The 22,176-nt window shown below is 42.8% G+C and overlaps 1 protein-coding gene across 4 annotated transcripts in view; it reads left to right on the plus strand.

Moving 5' to 3' along the window:
• Positions 1–22,176, plus strand: part of LOC126266974 (ankyrin repeat domain-containing protein 33B-like) — a 1,584,966-nt gene that overhangs the window by 825,782 nt on the left and 737,008 nt on the right. For 3 of the 4 annotated variants that reach the window (XM_049971702.1, XM_049971705.1, XM_049971704.1), the window contains one exon: positions 3,761–4,033. In XM_049971702.1, the coding sequence (XP_049827659.1) occupies positions 3,761–4,033 (273 nt within the window). Of the gene's footprint in view, positions 1–3,760; positions 4,034–22,176 lie in introns of those variants that run through there. The other variant, XM_049971706.1, reaches the window with a different exon arrangement.

The following is a 22,176-nucleotide window of genomic DNA, read 5'->3' on the forward strand; positions in this document are numbered from 1 at the left end:
ACGTCCCAAGAGTGAAACATGGTGGAGGTTTGTTGGTGCTTTAGGCATGATTACTCTCCAAAGTCGTATTACTGCCAAGGATTATGAGACTATTTCGATAGATCACGCGTAGCCCCATGGTACAGTGTCTGTTCCCAGTGGTGCCACTGTGTTCTACGCCAACAGGACTCCTGTTCGCACAGCTCGCGTCGTACAGGACCAGTTTTGTGACAACTATCACCATAACTAATAAAAGACTAGAAAAAGTAATGAAGGAGAATCTTGGCGAGGAGCAGTTTGGCTTTAGACGGAATACGGGCACCAGGGATGCAATAGGGCTTCTACGAATCTTGGAAGGTTTATTGAAAAAGGAAGACACCTATATATGTGCTTAATCGATCTAGAAAAGGCATTTGACAGTGTGGTTTGGGACAAGCTGGCGACTATAATGAGGGATAAGAGAGTGGACTGGGAAACCAGAAGACTTATAAACTCATTATATCTTAATTAAAAAGTTTCAGTTAAATTGAGAGGAGAAAGTACAAACTGGATCAGACTAGTAAAAGGAGTAAGACAAGGATGCTGTTTATCAGCTCTACTTGGATAATATGATTGACCAATGCTCATTAGATGAGAAACGAGTAGAAATTGGAGGAAGAAGAGTAGGGTGTTTGAGATTTGCTGATGACATGGTCCTTCTAGCCACAGGAGAAAAAGAATTACAGGATTTGTTGGACACCATTGCAACTAACGGAAAAAATATGGAATGAAAATTAACACAAATAAAACAAAAATATTGGCACTAGGAGGAAATAAGGAAATAAAAATTGTGCTGAATGGAGAAACACTAGAACAGGTGCAAAATTATAAGTATCTTGGAAGCAGGATAGACACCGACTGGAAGTACACCACAGAAATTAAAACAAGGATAGCAATGGCAAAAGAGGCGTTTTATAAGAAAAGGAGAATCTTCTGCAGCGGTCTGGATAGAAAACTCGTAAAGAGACTCATAAAATGTCTTGTATGGAGTGTTCTTCTATATGGCGCTGAAACATGAGGAAAAAAGACAGAGAAAGTCTGAAGGCTTTTGAGGTCTGGACATGGCGGAAGATGGAAAGAATAAGTTGGATGGACAGAGTAAAAAATGAAGAGGCAGTGAGAAGAGTGGGGGAGAAAAGATAGTTACTAGGTGTAATAAAGAGAAGAAAAAGAAATTGGATTGGGCATATATTAAGAAAGAATGACGGACTGATAAAAACAGTTTTAGAAGGTTATGTAGAAGGGAAAAGGAAGCGAGGAAGGAAGAGATTCCAGATACTGGATGACATGATGGACGGTACAACATACAGCAGCCTTAAGAAGGATGCAATGGGTCGCAGAAAATGGAGAGGCAAAGGACCTGCTAATATAGCAGATAACTGATGATCACCATATCCTAATATAATTGAGCCTATGTGGTCTACTTTGTTGAGAAGGGTGCGTGATCGCTAGCCACGTCTATTATCGTTACCTTAAGTTGCCACTATTTAACGGAAAGAATGAAATAAGACTCCCTAGATAACCGTACTGGATCTATATTTACCCATTTCGAAACGAGTGGAAGCTAGTTTGAATGTCAATGGTTTTTCTGCACCACATTAGGCTGGTGATGATCTGTGTTTTTGGTGTTTCCATACTCCTGTCCGACTCTGTAGGAAGCACTCTACGAACACACAGTTGCAGCGAGGATGTAGTGTAAGAAAGAAAAAAGGATGTACCACGAAGGAATTATCCGAATGGGACGGAAACCGGTAAATGTGATGTACAGACAAAAAATTGACTACAGTTTCAGAAAAAGTGGATGATGTTTTCAAGAGAAGGAGCTTCACAAATTGAGCAAATCAATAAAGCCTGATCGATCTTAAACGTTATGCAATCAAGGCTTCGACTGGGAATTGATAGAGAGTTTTGATGTCGTCCCGACGGATACCGTACCAAATTCTGGTAAATAGGCTCGTTAGATCGTCAAAATCCCGAGTTGATTGCAGGATACTTCCCAAAATACTTCAAACGTTTTCAACTGGGGAGAGATTCGCAGACCTTTTGGCCTGGATGGTGTTTGGCAAGCACTAAAATCTCACCGTGTGCGGGTGGGCATAATCTTGCTGAAATGTAAGCTCAGGATGGGTGGACATAAAGGAGGACAGAACGGGCCGTAGAATATCGTCTTTGTACCACTGTCCTGAAAGGGTACCACAGATTACAACCAAAAGGGTACTGCTATGAAAGGAAGTGGCACATTAAACCGTCACTCCTGGTTGTTGGGCCGTAGATATCCCATGACTGTCTGGGACTTGAGACGTCTTCGCTGGTGACTGAGGCTAGGTCGAAGCGGGACTCGTCACCGAAGACAATTCTACTACGAAGATGTGTCTGAAGACGCTCCAGATAGTAGTGGGATACCATCCTGACAGTTGCCTGCCATACGGCACGAGGGCCAGGAGTGATAGAGTGGAGTGCCATTTCTTTACGAGGCAGGACCCCTTTGGTTGTAATGTGTGGCACCCTTACAGCACAACGGTACGTAGGCGATATTCTTCGCACCGTTTTCCTGGCAAGTCATCTTGGGTTTACATTTCAGGAAAGAATGTCTGCACCAACATGGCGAGAGTTTCTACTGCTAATCTTCGTGCTTGACTAAACCTGCCACGGCCAGCAAGGCCACTGAATCTCTCTACAATTGACAACATGTGGATCGTTATGGCAGAGCCTTCCAACCAGCCCAGAATTTGACTATGTAACGCGACAATTGGATGGAATTTGGCACGATGTTCTTGAGGACAATATCTAACAACTGTCTCACTACCAAGCCGAATAACTGTTTGCGTAATGGCCAGAGGTGGACCAAAGCGTTATTGAGAATTAGAATTTCACTCTGCTGCGGAGTGTGCGCTGATATGAAACTTCCTGGAAGTTTAAAACTGTGTGCCCGACCGAGACTCGAACTCGGTACCTTTGCCTTTCGCAGGCAAATGCTCTACCAACTGAGCTACCCAAGCACGACTTACGCCCAGTCCTCACAGCTTTACTTCTGCCAGTACCTCGTCTCCTACTTTCCAAACTTTACAGATGCTCTCCTGCGAACCTTGCGGAACTAGCTCTCCTGAAAGAAAGGTTATTGCGGAGACAGCCTGGGGGATGTTTCCAGAATGAGATTTTCACTCTGCAGCGGAGTGTGCGCTGATATGAAACTTCCTGATAGATTAAAACTGTGTGCCGGACCGAGACTCGAACTCGGGACCTTTGCCTTTCGCGGGCAAGGTCCTGAGTTCGAGTCTCGGTCCGGCACACAGTTTTAATCTGCCAGGAAGTTTCAAAGTTTATTGACTTGCTCAACTTGTGAAGTTCTTTGTTTTGAGTAAATCTTCCAATATTTCAGGAATTGTAATCATTTGTTTGTCTATACATGTATTTCACATCCGATTCCTTCGTGGTGGGTCGTTTTCATTTGTCTTAGAGTGTATTCTGGGCCAGTGCTGGAACAGGAATCAGACTCAGGAGGGATGTTACTGGTACACGAGGTACCATCCGCCACACATTGTAACTTTACTTGCGGAATGTAATGGTAGAAGATGAAAGAGAGATGCGAGTAATGTACTGGAAGCACGTCTAGTCTCTAGCAATACCCTTTAGTTAATAATTTCACGCAAAGTGTCAGCAACAAGCAGCGTGTGTGGTGACTCCGGCGCAGCGCAGTTTCGGCTCTCGCCCGTCAGAGGCGCTGAGGTTGCCGGTGCCGCAGGTGGCGGGCGTCCAGAGCTGGCTGCGCAGTCGCGCCGCCGCCGCCACCGCCTCCGCAGCCGCGAGTGCCGCCGCGAAGCCCGCCGTGGGCGCCAGCTGCTGCCACGAGACGGCCCGCTACCGCCGCGGCACGCTGCCGCCCCCGCAACCCGCCGCCCCCCCGCCACACCAGCAGCTGCTGGTGCGCGCGGCCCGCGAGGCGGACGAGGACGCCTTCTGCCAGCTCATGGACCTCTCCGGAGCCGACGTCAACTGCGTGGACGCCAGCGGCAGGGTGAGTACCACTGTTGACACGGCCGCGCCGGTGTGCTTCCCGCTCCGTGGCCGGCTGGACACAAGTGTCATTGTTGTCGCATAGCCGTCACCAGGCCTGTGTATAAGTGTACCGTCGCCTGGGTTCCAGAAGTGTTTTGGCCCCGCCCACCTGTAACTTCTGAGAGCGTTTGTGTCTTAACACCCACACATTTGGTGAAAACATCATAATCGAAGTATAGTTTCCAGCAGATGAGAGTGTATGAAGAAGATCGAATGTTTCACTGTGTGTTTAATACTGATAACATCTTCATTCCCCTAGATGTGGAAGCAACTGTCTAAAGTTAAACGGACAACGAAGACGAAATTCTTGAGCAGCCATAAGCAATAAATCTACCAAACGTAAATTGATCTATATACCTTTTTAATGGCATTTAATAGCTCTTAGAGAGAGTACGGTGGGGACACCCATTATACTCCATTGTCGCATAAAACTGATAAAACCTGGTAGACATAAGACTGAATCGTAAAAGATCGTCGTTTTTCTATATTTATGTAGCTATTGATGTACCTTTTCCGCATTTTGTTTCACTTGTTGCACCCTTTTAGCTCGGTGCCTGGATCGTATCCGCTACCGATGCCAAAATATAACCGTCGCTGCCATCCACCTTTAGAATTACTTTTTCTTACTGCTCCCATCGCGGTATAGCAGTGTGTCAGTACCGGCTACACGACTAACGCAGTGTTGAAACAAGGATTAACCTTTACGTACGCAAATGTCAATTTCAACGAAAAGCAGTGAATGTATTTTTTTTTTTTTTTGAGTGACACTCCCACCTCGTAACTACCTAAAAATAAGTTATATTTCAACCCTGAAGAGTTTCTGATAAATAATTATTTATTTACAACAAGTTTCTATCTTCAGATCATCTTAAGGTACCGGTACCTTAAAATTACTTGACAGCTTTATGGAATATCGTGGTGTGAAATAATAAACAACCCATCCTGCGTCAATATGTCCACACGTAAACACGAAGCCCGATTGCAATAAAGACTAATAGTTAAGGCAGAATGGCTTTTACGTTATTTGATACCAGAGCGTTAAACCTTCATGTAGCTGTTATACGTAACTGTAAGATACCTAAAGATGGTTTGAGAGTAGAAACCGTTTGTAAACAAGGAATTATTTATCAGCAATACTCAGTGGTGGAAAACTAAGAAAAGTTCCACAGAGGCTTTGTCGCAAATAAAATTAAAATTAAATTAAAGTTTCATATCCAGTATTTTGAAAGAAATAAAGTAATGTAAGTCATATATGCGGGGAACAAGTTTCTTCTGTGTTTCTGACAAAAAAATATACAGCTAATGTACTTCAAGTACGTTAGGAACATCTCTGATATGCAGTCAGCTGTAACAGTTTCAGGAAGCAAGGATTGTTTCCCAGATGTCTAACAGTGCCGTAATCAGAAGTTTATTTTTCCATCAATATGATTTGCTGTAATATGTAATTACAGTATCAACTAAAGTAGTTCTTTTGTTTGCTGCGAAAATAAATACCATCATAACAGACAAACAATTCATAAACGTTTGTTGTATTTTCCACATATATCTAAATCGCAACCATCATCCCATTTTCTCTGCAGACTGATTTTCAATGTCTTCTTTGCTATGCATTAGTGTACGCAAATATCCTCATAGAGTTGAACCCCTCTGCAGTTGTCAAAAGGTTGTAGATTCTGAGATATGTTTGCTTGAACTCGAGAGTTTGATGTAACAAGAAACTGGATTCAGTAAAGAGAAAACTCTGAACAAAATTGAAAAAGATATTATTCATACGATAATTTATGTTTTATCGTAAGTCCATACATGTCTCACGGAGTAAGGTAATACTTTGTTCACCGTCTGTGGTTTGACAGTGCAAACGTTATCACGTTTGAGTCAATAGTTCTTTAATCGTTCTGGTTTTCTCCCGACGGCAGTCAGTTTCGTGACACAAATGCTGGACGCATCTGATGTCGTGTATTTTAGAGCGAATTAAGAAGTACGTGGAATACGCCACAGGTGGATAAGCTGTCATTTGCTTCGGATCGTTTTTCTGTTAGAAGTAGATACCTTATGTTATTACCAAGCGCTCAACGCTTTGTGCAAATTTTCTTCGCGTATCATCGTACAGACGAAACGTTTCACGTCTCCGTTTGTGAATCTATACGGTGCTACACGAAAGGGTGACGTGATCCGCCGTATTATCACACTAATCCCATACTTCGCAGTATTTTCTGCATTCTATTAATTGTAATCACTACTCCACGTTCTCCGTATCGTGAATGTGATGTAATTGTTTATAGCTACTCTCGTGTATGAATACATCTTTCATAAACTGCAGCTCTTTTATAAACTGCAGCTCATCCATTTAATGTACGGATTGTTTTGGTTTACTTGGAATTTCACACGACACTTGTGTTGTTCTACATCACTATGCACGTTTGAGGAGTAATGTGAGAAGACGTCGCATCCAGTGCTCCATGCAAGATTTCGAAGTCCCTCTTTTGTGTGAATTCCTGCGGGCCGCCCCTTTCTATAGTACTTACGAGCATCTTTGTACAGCTTCCCCGATCCCCGACAGAGATTTTCTGTCCTCTTGAAGACGCGGGGTTAACTCTCTTGTTGTCATCTGCTGTACACTTCCCTCCTTTCATTCTTTGCCACGTGCATCCCCGTAAACCTTGCAACACTTTCAGCGCACAACGGGAGATACGATATGCTGCCGAAACTTCCATCTTCCATCTGTTCTTTCGCCAACGTCGTGTGTAGGAATATATTTGGTTGGTGTCTAAAAAGTAAGAGGAGACAGTCTCGTGGAATTCAGCCTTTTGTTATTTTGAATGTTGTGTTCATCACATGGTCTGTCTACAACGGAGCGTTGGGTACTTTCTTTTTTTTTTAATGCAAAACAGAGTTGTTCAAGGAGCTACAATATCGAACGAGTTAATCGAGATTTGAACATAAGTTGCTATCATCTGTAGGAATTAAAATTCCACGCCTATCTGCAACAGTGTGGAAACGTCTCCGGGATGCCCTAGGATGATGCGACAGCTTCTGACACAATCTAGCCGTGTAATTTGTTTTCCGTGAAGAACACAATTGCTGGTAAGTTTGTCGGTATCTATGCATGAAACATTAACTTCATAATTCGAACACCATTTGCTTGTTGCAATATAATATTCGTTTATTTCTCAGACGAATTCTCGTACTACAAATCATAATCTGTTACTAGATCAGCAGTGAAGTGGTTTACGTTGTTTACGTACGAAAAACTAATTGTTAAAACAAGAAAACCAAAAGATTTCGACGGAAATATGTGCCGAACTTTTATAAGTGCAGTGGAGGACATCTCTTAATGTGTGATCACATGAGAGGAAACGCATATGTTGACAGGAGAGACAAGTAAATGTGAGCAACATTATATTTATATAGGTAAATTCGCAGGAATTAATTCCTTCGAATCTATAAGCACACGTGGAAAGACAAAACCGTGTACTATTTCAGAAAAAAACTGAACTTGCCTTTAACATAAAAATGGGAAATGTATCTGGGAATTAAATGACTCTTACATTGCAACAAGCAAGTCGCGTATGAATTTATAGAGTCTTCGCATCTTTATAGCCAGGTATCACGTGATGCAGGTTTCTCTATAAGATATTGTAACTGTTGAAGCTGATGGTCAACAATATATTCGTTGCTGTTTAGTAAAGATTCACCATTCCTTAGCGAAACACTGTTGTTTCATTATCGTCACGAAAATACCACGCTAAATACGTAGCATCATATGTATTCTCTGCGTATCACGTAGATTGATTTTCACGGAAAATCATTTTTTCCTGATATTTCTTCCAGCGTTTTACCTCGAAGGCTTCATCACTTTCAGGCAAGGTAGCAGTGCCGTAAGCACTGTGCTACGCAGCGCTACCTGTTTTAAAACTACTGAAAAGTTTTAGTGTGCCTCTATTGTCAAACTCTTGTGACTCAAACAAATTCGGTGCACTATCCTGACAATTGTGTATATTAGTCATTTTAAATTTGACATGTAGGTATCCAGTGATTTTCATCATCTTCACAAGCATTTTTGTGATGTTACCCGATACATGGTACAAATGGAGGAGATTAAGTGAATTCTTAGAGAATAAGGTAGGTTATTTTCCCAAATGTGTGGACAATTATTTTTGCATATTGTTACTTGACTTTTAAACCTATCACCCATTTCAGATTGGTTCTATCCATTGTAGATCTGAAGATGATATCGTAGTCTTACCGAAACAGACTATCGAAATAAATACTTTAGTAGCGATGTTGCTTTTTGAAGTTTTTCTTCTGAGTTTATTACTCAAACAGGCGCCAGGGAAGCAGGTCCAGACAACTATGAAGAAAAGCATCGACTTCAAAAACACTTAGCGGAATGCAAACTGACATTTTTATTTTGTGCAGTGATGTCCCACAGCCTATAGGTAATCGAAAAAGGTCATGTTCTGAAACGCCAAGGGGTGCTGATGACTCTTTTGTTTTGTTCATCTGACGATGCTCGGGTGTCACATGATTGTAACTGCAGCCTGTAAGGAAACGTTCTCGTGTGTGCCGTCAAATGAGAGAGTGGTGCCACAGTAACAACGTTGCCGTCCAGGTTGCTTTAAAATAATTTTGTGGCACCTGAAGATGATCAGATGGCCGAAACCGGTAGTCAATGAAGACTCTCGGCCGTTCTGAAATGATTCTTTTTAAATGAAATTTTTACATAGCAAGTATGAATGTGACCACTATGTAGTAGGCCTCTAATTTGAATAAAATTGCTAAGAAGCGTTATTACGAAACACTAAAATAACTTTAAAACAAAATTTCTACCATAATTGCAGCGGTCCACTTCAAGGCGTCTAAAGTACTAACGTTCTGGTGACGGTTTTTTCTCCATATACAGTCTTGTTTCTGTTATGTCGCATTCTGGTAAGTCAGTCGATAGTTCGAAGCCAAGAAGTCTGTGGAGCGGTGGCTGTCACCCGTCAGTCATCTAATAGGATAGCACGGACACTAGTCTACCGCATAGCCACCCATCCATAGGCGTATTGACTAGAACTATCCCATGTCATGCTAGAATGTGACGTAGATTTTCACATTATACCTGAAATAAAATGATATATCCAGCTCGTAAGATAGGTGAAATACTGGTGAGAGTAATGCAGCGGGAGTGGGTTCTGAGTCGTGCTTGGATAACTCAGTCGGTAGAGCATTTGCCAGCGAAAACCAAAGGTCCTAAGTTCGAGTACCGTTGCGGCACACAGTTCTGACATCAAAGGAGGTTTGAAGATGGTATCTATTGGGAAGATGATCCCCAGAACTTAGCAGTTTATTCACTAGAAGAGGTACTTCTGCAAAGACGGTCGAAACGTCCGCTTTATAGCTGTTTTAGTGAAATACAGGGTGGTCAGAAGCAGTACGAAAAGCTTGTAAGGGTATTTCAGGATAGGGTCTGCTGAGAAATAATTGTTGGGAAAAAAATTCGATACGTTGCGCTGTTTCCGAGTTAACTAGTATTGAAGTTCGCCAATCATTCTGTTGAGCGCGCAAATTCAAGCCGCCCGCGGGATACAATTAATGTCAGTTGTTCTCATAGAGTAGATGGTAGCGCACGAGACTACGCAGCCTTTGGCTCGGGCTCGATCTTTACTACTGTTCCATGTCCTATTTTTATACCGCTCTCTTTTTCGGTTTTAGGAAACCAAACGAGGGACACGTTTGAGGATACTGTCTCTGGCGGGCCGCAACTGCCCAATCAGCTAACATCAATGCTAAAAAACTCGGAACGGCGAAACGTATAGATTTCTCTCTTATCAATCATTTGTCCACACAACCTACCATGCAACACCCTTACATGCTTTTCAGACTGTTTCTGACTCCCCTGTATAGTATCGCGTCCTATCCCCAAAGGGTTTACATTCATTGTGTAAACGATATCTATTTCGCAAGCTCGGCTCAGACGGCGTGGTATGATACTGCGAGGCATGGTAAGACATATAGAGGCCACATAGTTCTAAGTAAATAGTTAGTTTGTGGCACTGGAAAAGCTGAAAATTGATTGTCGGTTAAGAACGGGGCATATTTACTGACAGAAGAAAAGTTTACGGTGCCAGATATTCAGATCCATTACTGTTGCGAATTACCGCGTCTGTGTAGCGTCTCATTCCCAGTCGCACTTTGTAGCAGTTGAATTTCTTAGTCGAACCGCGGTGAAAAGCGACGACCTGTGTTCGTGGCACTAAGGCGCAGGCAGCCTTTTACGCGCCAGAGTCATTAACCTGGGGGCAGCCTAGTCCCTCCCAGACTTCTTTCAAATTCTGCGAATTCTTAGCAGGGCCGAGGTCTGCCATAGCAGGGCGATCTCATTAAGACGGGCCAGTCGGCCGCTCTTTCCGTTTTAAAGGCGCCGTCGGCCGGGAAGCATCATTACCCCGTTTCAAGCGCAGTTTAAGCCTTTATTCGCGCCAACTGACCTTGATCTTTCCTGTGCTTTATGCACGCCAACCGTGAAGAGAGGACTCCTGTCTTATTCGTCAAGCGCCGAGCTGGCCTCAGTGACGAGCCGTCGTACTCTGGTACCACGAAGAAAAATACTAAGGTTTTTTTACGTTACTGGCGAAATCTGACAACCAATATGCAAATTTTTAGTTGATAATTAACACTTAAGTACGTCAATTTTGTCAATGTAGATTGAATCTGCCTTTGTTTCACACTCACTATTTGCTACCTCTGTCGACAACTGCGACAACTTAAAATACAGTGTGTTCCAGAAAACTTCATCCGGTCTCATAACATTATGCCTTTCATTCGAATGAAGATACCAACTTGATTCAAATGGCTCTGAGCCAAAAACATTTGTTTTGACTGCTTCGTACACAACAGAATGGTTCAAATGGCTCTGAGCACTACGGGATTTAACTTCTGAGGTCATCAGTCCCCTAGAACTTATAACTACTTAAACCTGCCCGAGGCAGTATTCGAACCTGCGACCGTAGCAGTCCCGCGGTTCCAGACTGTAGCTAACTTGGTAAATCTTAACTTACCCACAAAGTTCTGATTTTCAGAATTTTACAAGGATACAGGGTGTTACAAAACGGTACGGCCAAACTTTCAAGAAACATTCCTCACACACAAATAAAGAAAAGATGTTATGTGGACATGTGTCCGGAAACACTTAATTTCATGTTAGAGCTCATTTTAGTTTCGTCAGTATGTGCTGTACTTCCTCGATTCACCGCCAGTTGGCCCATTTGAAGGAAGGTAACGTTGACTTCGGTGCTTGTGTTGACATGTGACTCATTGCTCTACAGTACTGGCATCAAGCACATCAGTACGTAGCATCAACAGGTTAGTGTTCGTCACGAACGTGGTTTTGCAGTCAGTGCAATGTTTACAATTGCGGAGACGGCAGATGCCTATTTGATGTATGGATTAGCGCGGGGCAATAGACGTCGCGCGGTACGGTTGTATCGAGACAGATTTCCAGAACGAAGGTGTCCCGACAGGAAGACGCTCGAAGCAATTGATCGGCGTCTTAGGGAGCACTGAACTTTGCAGCCTATGACTCGCGACTGGGGAAGACCTAGAACGACGAGGACACCTGCAATGGACGAGGCAATTCTTCATGCAGTTGACTATAACCCTAATGTCAGCGTCAGAGAAGTTGCTGCTGTACAAGGTAACGTTGACCACGTCACTGCATGGAGAGTGCTACAGGAGAACCAGTTGTTTCCGTACCATGTACATCGTGTGCAGGCATTATCAACAGCTGATTGGCCTTCACGGGTACACTTCTGCTAATGGCTCATCCAACAATGTGTCAATCCTCATTTCAGTGCAAATGTTCCCTTTACGGATGAGGCTTCATTGCAACGTGATCAAATTATAAATTTTCACAATCAATATGTGTGGGCTGACGAGAATCCGCACGCAATTGTGCAATCACGTCATCAACACAGATTTTCTGTGAACCTTTGGGCAGGCACTATTGGTGATGTCTTGATTGGGCCCCATGTTCTTCCACCTACGCTCAGTGGAGCACGTTATCATGATTTCATATGGGACACACTGCCTCTGCTGCTAGAACATGTGCCTTTACAAGTACGACACAACATGTGGTTCATGCACGATGGAGCTCCTGCACATTTCAGTCGCAGTGTTCGTACGCTTCTCAACAACAGATTCGGTGACCGATGGATTGGTAGAGGCGGACCAATTCCGTGGCCTCCACGCTCTCCTGACCTCAACCCTCTTGACTTTCATTTATGGGGGCATTTGAAAGCTCTTGTCTACGCAACCCCGGTACAAAATGTAGAGACTCTTCGTGCTCGTATTGTGGACGGCTGTGAAACAATACGCCATTCCCCAGGGCTGCATCAGAGCATCAGGGATTCCATGCGACGGAGAGTGGATGCATGTATCCTCGCTAACGGAGGACATTTCGAACATTCCCTGTAACAAAGTGTTTGAAGTCACGCTGGTACGTTCTGTTGCTGTGTGTTTCCATTCCATGATTAATGTGATTTTTAAGACAAGTAATAAAATGAGCTCTAACACGGAAATTAAGCGTTTCCGGACACATGTCCACATAACATATTTTCTTTCTTTGTCTGTGAGGAATGTTTCCTGAAAGTCTGGTGGCCGTACCTTTCTGTAACACCCTGTGTATCTATCGCTCTTGTTACGCTTGTATATCTACATTTACATACATATTCCGCAAGCCACTGTATGGCGCATGGCGTAGGGTACCCTGTACCGCTATTAGTCATTTCCGTTCCACTCGCAAATAGAGCGAGGGAAAAACGACTGTCTGCATGCCTCTGTACGAGCCCTAGTCTCTCAAATCTTATCTTCGTCGTCCATACTGGAAAGGTGAGTTGGCGGCAGTAGAATCGCTCTGCAGTCATCCTCAAAAGCCCGTTCTCTGAATTTTCTCAACAGTGCTCCTCGGAAAGAACGTCCCCCTTTCCTCCAGTGATTCCCATTAGAGTTCCTGAAGCATATTCGTAATACTTGCGTATCGTTCGAACGTAGCGGTAACAAATCTAGCAGCCTTCCTTCAACAAATCTAGCATCCTTCCTCCGAACTGCTTCTATGTCTTCCTTTAACCCGACCTGGTGCGGATAACAAACACACGAGCAGCATTCAGTAATAGGTCGTATTCTTTACAAGTGAACCACACTTGCACAAAAGTCTCACAATAAGCCGAAGTCGACGTTTCGCCTTCCCTACCGCAGTCATGACATACTAGTTCCATTTCATAACGCCGTGCGACGTTACACCCAGGTATTTAAACGACGCTACTGTGACCAGCGGGACACTACTAATGCTGTATTATTATGTTTTTTTTCCTATTCATCCGCATTAACTTACACTTTTCTACATTTACAGCAAGCTACCAGTCATCATACCAACTAAAACTTTTGGCTAAGTCATCTTGCATCCTTCTATAGTCACTCAAAGGCAACACATTCCCCGTACACTAGAGCATCATCAGCAAACAGCCGCATAGTGTACTCACCCTGTCCGCCAGACTCCAGTTGGTGTTCGTCTTATAACTTTTTTACAAGACACTACCCATTCCGTTCAACTGCTCCTTTAATTGTTTGCCGTCTGTGGCAAAATTAGAATGTCATCGGCACACGTCCAAGTTTTATTCGTTCTCAGTGAACTTTAATTCCTTTTCCAAATTTCTCCTTGGTTTCTTTTACTGGTTGCTCGGTTTACAGACTGAATAGCATCGTTTGAAAAGTTAAAAGCAATCACAAACATTGTAACATTAAGTTAAAAACGTGATATTCTAACAATTGTAAGATAAGCAGACAGCAAAAATAAATCGTAATCTGAAAAGAGTTAGAACATTCGTAACGGTGTTTTCATTTTGTCTATCTAACATAAGCCCCCTCCTAAAATGATGTGCACTGCATCCATTCCTCTCATAATCTGCTGTTTTTGTAGTAGTCGATGCAGGCAAAACAGAAACATTCTTCATAGTCATCTTCGTCGCCCTCAATTCCGTCGTCCTGAAGCTGAAGTCCTTTGAAGGGTTGGTTTCTCCCTGGGATTGTGGAACTTCTTTTTCCCAGCACTTACTTTCTTTCTTGTATTTTGTTTCTTGAAGAACGATTTATTTTTGCGATTTCTAGTAAAAACTTCAATCCCCCTTCAAGCTAGCTTTAGGAGACGGTCGTTGCCACCTTAGATGAAAAAAGATGAAGCCTCAAATCACTTCGGCGACGCTGCGCACCTAGTCGATGGTCTTTTTAGTCTGTCATTAGGACCACTGGAATTGTTTCTTGGATTTGCTCGCAAATTGACCTCGTGCGAAATATGTGCTCATTTAAGGCCCGAAAGCCAGTTGCAGAGAGCCTTGGGGCAAAATTCCTTGGTATTACTTCTATAGGCAAGGCAACAGCAATAGTTCATGGACATCAGTCAGTTGAGGGTGACGTGTGCAATGAAATGGGAATCACACTAGAAGCATTCCGTTCTGTCTAAAAAATTGAATAGCCTGTGGACATATATGGCTGTTTTTGTTTCCAGAAGAAGCAAAATTCTGCCTTATCTATATGCTTCATTCTATCGCCAAGATCTTCAGTGATTTTCTTGAATTAAAACTTCCGCAGCAGCAGCAGCAGCAGCAATTTCCACAATTTATTGTGGCACCAGCCCACTTTCTGTTGTGCGCTTACGATTCCTCGACGCGATATGAAAGAGGTTAATATAGATCATTTTAATAAATATATCTTACAAATACTAGTCGCACTAGCTAACTTGTGTAGAAAGTGACACTAAAGCGATTCGTTTACATTGGGGGTCAATACTGTAGTATATGGCCAACGTCTCCAAGGACGCTATTACAACTGACGTCATTACGCTATAGTGAAATTAAAAGTAACTGCATGGCAAAAAGATATAGATTAAACGACGTACGAAATGTAACTACAATAACTAACTTTTATTTTCACCTATTATTTGGAATGAATTCTCTTATCTGGAGATCAGAAAAAAACGGAGAATTTGTTTTTACTTCGGCACTCTAAAAAGAAGTCCCGCTCTCCACACAAATCGCAAGTGGTCGTTTACCTGATTTGTTCCCTTCGTTACGGAAGACATTTGAAGCGTACTGCCGACTTTGGTAATTTGGAAACGTTGCGGTTGATCCAGTCCCGCCAAGTTAGCTGAGAGTGCTAATGCGCTGCTTCCTGAATCGAATCCACCCGGCGGATTTAACGACGAAGGGCCAGTGTGCTGGCCAACCTGGATGTGGTTTTTAGGCGGTTTCCACATCCTACTAGGTGAATACTGGGCTGTTCCCCACGTCCCGCCTCAGTTACAGGACTCGCAGACATTTGGCAAACGTTTTCACTATTCCACGGTTTACCCTAGATGCAGACAGCTGGGGTACACTACTTTCGTCTGGGGGGGGGGGGGGGGTGGTATGTGGTGGCGACAGGAGGGGCATCCGGCCACCCTTTCCATAGTAACAACCCAGACCCAGCAGTACCTGGAGTAGGACCCGGATACAACAACAACAACAGTTGATCCTAGTTACTTTTGTCCTCAGGCTCTGCTACCACAGGTGATTTACAGAATGTTTAGGTGATTGTTATAGGAAAATTTAAACTTATTACTTGTTGTGAGGTAAATAGAGAAACAAAAGCACGGTATTTTCCGAAGCTTACGCGCAGAAAAACTCCATGCGATACGAATCTTTGAAAAGATGCATTGTTGCGAGAGATATTTTACTGGTCAACAAAAAAGCGTATTTCAGTTACGTGTCAAGTGAAAATAAATATTCGTGACAAATGATAATTATTCTTATATTTTTATTGTAGTCTAATGTCACATTTGTCCTAAAATGATAGCGTAATCATTGTTAAGACTAATCCGATAAAAAACGTCAACAGAAATATTATAATAGTATGGAACTGTTTCCCAGACGGGAAAACTTTATACGTTTTAAAAAAGTAACAGAACTTCGAGCCTAATTAAAATTTAGAACCGATTTTGATATGATCTGAGACGCCATATGTATATTTACAACATACGTGAATTTCTGATTGTTTACGTGATTTGCGTAAGAAATAGATAACTTAAGGCGATTTTCTGTTGCAAAAAGTAAATTACACATGTTGTCCCAACCTAAGGGTAATACGCATCAATAGTGGCGCATTGTCAGAAGCATGGCACAGGATTTTGGTGACAGTGGAGTTTGACTGTGGGTGTGCAAGCATGGGCTCTTAACCAAGCACTTTGATTTATTAACATAAAACTTACAATGCCAAAACGCATACATAAAAAACCAAGGCAAGCACTTGCATTCAATCTTGAAATTTGATTAGCTAGTGCAATAACAGAAATTATATGAAAATAACTCATAGCCCCATAGTAATAAAATATGTCATACAGCACCAAAGAACATACAGTAGAAAACTTAAACCAAAATACAAAAATTCATCACATACATCTTCTATAGTAATAACAAAACAGTAAAACGGTTTGTTTGTTAGAATACAATAATCTCCAAAACTACTAGAGGAATTTTCGGACGTGACTTGAGAGTAAGTATCATGTAGACTTTATTTCATCAGTGTCAAAACTCGAAAAAAAAAAAGATATCGTAATTTGAAGTTTTAAAAGTCTTCTCAGATTAGTAGTTTGGATGTTTACTTTAGTAAAATGTTGATCACGGCTTAGTACACCAAAGAACTAGTAGATGGCATTGTTGTTTTTTAACTGAGTGACAGATGTATTTTAGGAATTTTACGTTAGTGACAGGTTTAGGAGCTCCAATCTCATCTTTATGAATACAGATTAACAGATTTACTGATTTCGTTTTGTATATTAAAAACTTAAAGACATTTCTTTGCTTTTCCGATGGAAATTGCAAAACGATTTAGAAAAGATATATCTATGGTGCGAAAATTGGCAATTGACCCTAAATAACGAAAAGTGTGAGGTCATCCACACGAGTGCTAAAAGGAATCCGTTAAACGTCTGTTACACGATAAATCATTCAAATCTAAAAGACCTTAAATTTAGCTAAATACCTAGGAATTACAATTACGAAAAACTTAAATTGGAAGGAACACAGAGAAAATGTTGTGAGGAATGCTAAACAAAGTCTGCGTTTTATTGGTAGGACACTTAGGAAATGTAACAGATCTACTAAAGAGACTGTCTACACTACGCTTCTCCGTTCTTTTTTTATAATACTGCTGCGCGGTGTGGGATCCTTACCAGATAGGACTGACGGAGTACATCGAAAAAGTTCAAAGAAGGGCAGCAGGTTTTGTATTAACACCAAAATATGGGAGAGAGTGTCACTGAAATGATACAGGATTTAGAATGGACATCATTAAAAGACAGGCGTTTTTCGTTGCGGAGGAATCTTCTCACGAAATTCCAATCATAAACTTTCTACTCCGCAAGCGAAAATATTTTGTTGACGCCGACCTACATAGGGAGAAACGAGTACCATGATAATATAAGGGATGTCAGAGCTCGTATGGAAAGATATAGGTGTTCGTTCTTTCTTCGCGCTATACGAGATTGGAATAATAAAGAATTGTGAAGGTGGTTCGATGAACCCTCTGCCAGACATTTAAATGTGATTTTTAGAGTATCCATGTAGATGTAGATGTAGATTTTATTTAAATTCTTTGCAAGGAAAAACGAATTTATTATGTTTGCTTTGTGATCTGGGTAGCTACTCATTGCTTTTGGATTTCATTTTGACTGCGAAGAAACGCCTAGAAGAAAGTCGGATTTTTCCAAATTCGCCAGAATGGCTAACAGACTGAGGACTCAGCGGTCTCAAGAAGACAGTGTGGATAGTGAAGCGATATTTGGTGCTGTCGAGAACATTGGACTTTAACTTGCTCTCTGGGAAGTCGTTCCGCAAGAGGGGGATGACATCGACGATGACATAACTCTGATGGAGAGATCATGCATTATCTCACTTCTCAGAAGCCTTCAATCACAGGATAGACCGCCGAATTTCTCACCACCTTCTCATAACTGCTTCAATGTCTTTTCCGTGTTAGTGAAACAAACAAACTCTTCGTTCATATGCCTTATCATGCTACTTCAAACGTTATAAACAAACAAGCGTCATAAGTCAAAAATAAATTCCATATATACACACTCTAGGGCACAGCTATAAATAGATACCCATGCTAGTTAGAATCATTTATTCGCTCCACTTATCTTTAAAAAGTTTGCGTTAAAGTAACTCTGCACCATCACAACAGAAGCATGACGACACCCGCCTAAAACCAATTACTTATTCACACACTGGGCAGAGGGCACTAACGAACAATGAAATCTACACTGACAAGCAAACTAACATGCAATCAACTATGAAAGTCATACACTGGCCACAGACCCATTAAATTTGATCACTAGGGCACCATTAGCTCACACCACGGCCTCACTGTGCGTTATCGAATCAAGTACAGTTTTAATACAATAGGAGCACACCAAGGCCTCGCCGTGCAAGAATGCAATGATGAACGCCATTCAGCGCCCTGTTTGACAATCGTCGTCGCATTGGTAACTCTCTCCCACTGTACCTTTCTGGTTTCCAGCTGGTGTATCTTCTGGATATACAAACGTAAACATATCTGCTGCTATATCGCAACAAACTCCCGTGTTACAACCGACCACACCCGCAATCCAACTGCTCCACGCTCTCACTCAGATTCCACGGCATTGTTCACCTTGTCAAAAATGGCTCTGAGCACTATGGGACTTAGCATCTGAGGTCATCAGTCCTCTAGACTTAGAACTATTTAAACCTAACTAACCTAAGGACATCACACACATCCATGCCCGAGGCAGGATTCGAACCTGCGACCAAATCAGCAGCGCGGTTCCGGACTGAAGCGCCTAGAACCGCTCCGCCACAACGGCCGGCGGCTGCAAAGTCCCAAAGCCGGTGACTGCGGGAGGCACGCACAACTCGGCGGTCCGTCCTCCGTGGCTTCGTGCCAGTCGCAGGAGCTGCTTTCTACCAAAACTACGGTTTGGTCGTTTTGGTACAACACATAAATAACGTAATAAATGGTATTCGTAGTATTGGTAGCACTGGTAGGGAGAGAAACACAAATGAATGTGTGTGAGAGGAACAGGGAACCGACGAGTTCTCTTTCTTCCTTGTTCGTATCGCACATAATTGGAACCGCACATCGTTCAGCGTTAGTCCATTGTGTATTCTATATTCTTACAAAATACAAACTGCATTTTATAAATAATAAAAACTAGTTGATCGCGTAACTTCTGCGCTTATATCAAGCGAAACCAGTTACTGTTGATGCAAGTACAGTTAACAAACACAAACATAAACAATCTGCATTATTATTGTCAATTTTATACTCAACAGAAAGTTCTTCAACATGATCAGAGGCACGTGTTTCCTGTTATCATTGTAAAGTGCAAATGGTTGTTTGTGAATAACAGAAAAAATTAAGGAGATGTTTGATAATTTTTTTGTTGTGAGGTTCTTCAATTTTACTTCTTTTTTAAGGAAATTACGTTTTCTATCAATGTATGATAAATCTGTATTGTTTTTTGTTTGTACAACAACATCCATCTGTTTGACGTTACAAATCATCACTTTCCGGATAAAAACTTACCCAAATATTGTCAATTTCCATTTTTCTACAAATACCCTTTTTTCAGTAACAGACTGGAGGATAATTATGTAGAACAAAAAGGTTCCAAAGCATACACAGCTCTTTATACATCTTCACTCAGTTACTAGACGGTTGAATGTTCCCGTTTCTAGGGGAATCTACAAGTCGTTCAATAAACAATGCCCCACTTTTTTGTTCTCAGAACGTGTTTATTGTTAGGAGTTCAAAATGGTTAAAATGACTCTAAACACTATGGGACTTAACATCTGAGGTCATCAGTCCCCTAGACTTAGAGCTGCTTAAACCTAACCAACCTAAGGACATCACACACATCCATGCCCGAGGCAGAATTCGAACCTGCGACTGTAGCAGCTGCGTGGTTCAGGACTGAAGCGCCTAGAACCGCTCGACTACAACGGCCGGCTTGTTGAGAATCAGAATTTGGTGACAATATACGCCAACATGTCCATGTCCTATTTTTCCACGTAGTCTTCGTTCTACGGCCGTACGCCATCGTTGTGGAACAGAATGTATTCCCTGCTGGTGAAAGGTCTTGTCCTGTGGGCGTATCCAAGTTTTCACTGCATGACTGACCCTCTCGTCATCTTGAAAGTGTGTTCTCCATGGAGAATCTTTAAGCGGCCCAAAGAGATGGAAGTCCAAGGGTGCCAGATCTGAATTGTAGGGTGGATGAGGCATGTCTGGAGCAGTGGCTGTGACAGGACGTTCCGAGCCTAGTGGATCATGGAGATCTTTCTGCTTTTCTGAGGCTGTAACTTTCTTCACCCATCGCCCAACTGTACTCCTGTCAACTGCAGAATCGCCATACACTGCACACTAACGTTTATGGATGTTCACCACGGTTTCTTTTTCTGCACTCAAGGATTCAATAACAGCAAACTGCTTGTAACGTTAGTCATATGAAGTTGCCATTTTGACGCTGTACTGGTGCTCTGCATCTGCCAAAGCGATTCGAAACTCCACCGGCGCATGGAACAAACATCGAATGGGAAGCACCCACAAGGACGTTTGTCTATGTATATTAACGGCGTAAGTGGGGCATTACTTATTGGACGACCCTCTTAATAAGACACTGATGGTACACGCAAACAAAACGATCGTAATAAGGTAACGCCCGATAGTTATGCAATACACCTAACGTACACGTTACGCAGTACCGATCACAAGTGACTGAAGCTAGTAGGAAAAGCACCGTACTCCATGCTTCCTTGCGATATGTTAGCCTACGGTAGTTATACAACTATACGCACGCGAGGTCTTCTCCGGAGACGCTGCCCGACGCTGGCTTCAAGAAGGTTACTGCTTTCTTGTGTGCGCCGCACTCTATACCCGCTGCTCCTTCCGTAGACGTCAGCGCCCACCATCTGGGCGAGCAACGCCGGAAAGTTTGCGAGGCCGGCCGGCCGGCGCGTCATTGTGGCCCGGAGTAGAACGAACTCTTGCCCGCCGCTGACCGCGGCAGACCGATGCTGGCGCCAAGTCGATGTGACCGCTTCAGCTGGCTTTTCGGTGCTCATTTTTCGCTCTATCAACCCGCGACTGGACGCCTCTCCGAGACGCTGCTTTCGGCAACAAGCAGAAACGCGAGAGCATGCGGAATGCTGGACAGGCGGCACTACAAACGTGCCGTGAAATTGCTGTTCTGCTGAGGTACGTGTAATATGTACATCACAGTGTGCGAGTGAAAATGTGGTGTGAAACGGCGTGCCAACTGTAAATGTCGTCCGAAGTTGAAGCATGTGGGATAGTGAGATTCTGGTGCGCAAAATGTCTAAACTGCACAGCGGTTCACCCTGAAATCTTGGCGGTATGTGCACCAAATGCTGTGTCGCATACAGCTTTTGTGAAATAGTGGCAATAATTTGACCAACGCCACACAGACGTGGATGCTGCTGATCTGCCATATACACTACTGACCAATAAAATTGCTACACCAAGAAGAAATGCAGATGATAAACGGGTATTCATTGGACAAATTTATTATACTAGAACTGACATGTGATTACATTTGCACGCAATTTGGGTGCATATATACTGAGAAATCGGTACCCAGAACAACCACCTCTGCCCGTAATAACGGCCTTGATACGCCTGGGCATTGAGTCAAACAGAGCTTGGATGGCGTGTACTGGTACAGCTGCACATGCAGCTGCAACACGATACTACAGTTTATCAAGAGTAGTGACTGGCGTATTGTGACGAACCAGTTGCTCGGCCACCATTGACCAGACGTTTTCAATTGGTGAGAGTGTGCTGGCCAGGACATCAGTCGAACATTGTCTGTATCGAGAAAGGCCCGTATAGGACCTGCAACATGCGGTCGTGCATTACCCTGCTGAAATGTAGGGTTTCGCAGGGATCGAATGAAGGGTAGCGCCACAGGTCGTCACACATCTGAAATGTAACATCCACTGTTCAAATTGCCGTCAATGCTAACAAGAG

Source organism: Schistocerca gregaria, chromosome 4 (assembly GCF_023897955.1).
Source record: "Schistocerca gregaria isolate iqSchGreg1 chromosome 4, iqSchGreg1.2, whole genome shotgun sequence".
In the NCBI taxonomy this organism is placed as follows: domain Eukaryota; kingdom Metazoa; phylum Arthropoda; class Insecta; order Orthoptera; family Acrididae; genus Schistocerca; species Schistocerca gregaria.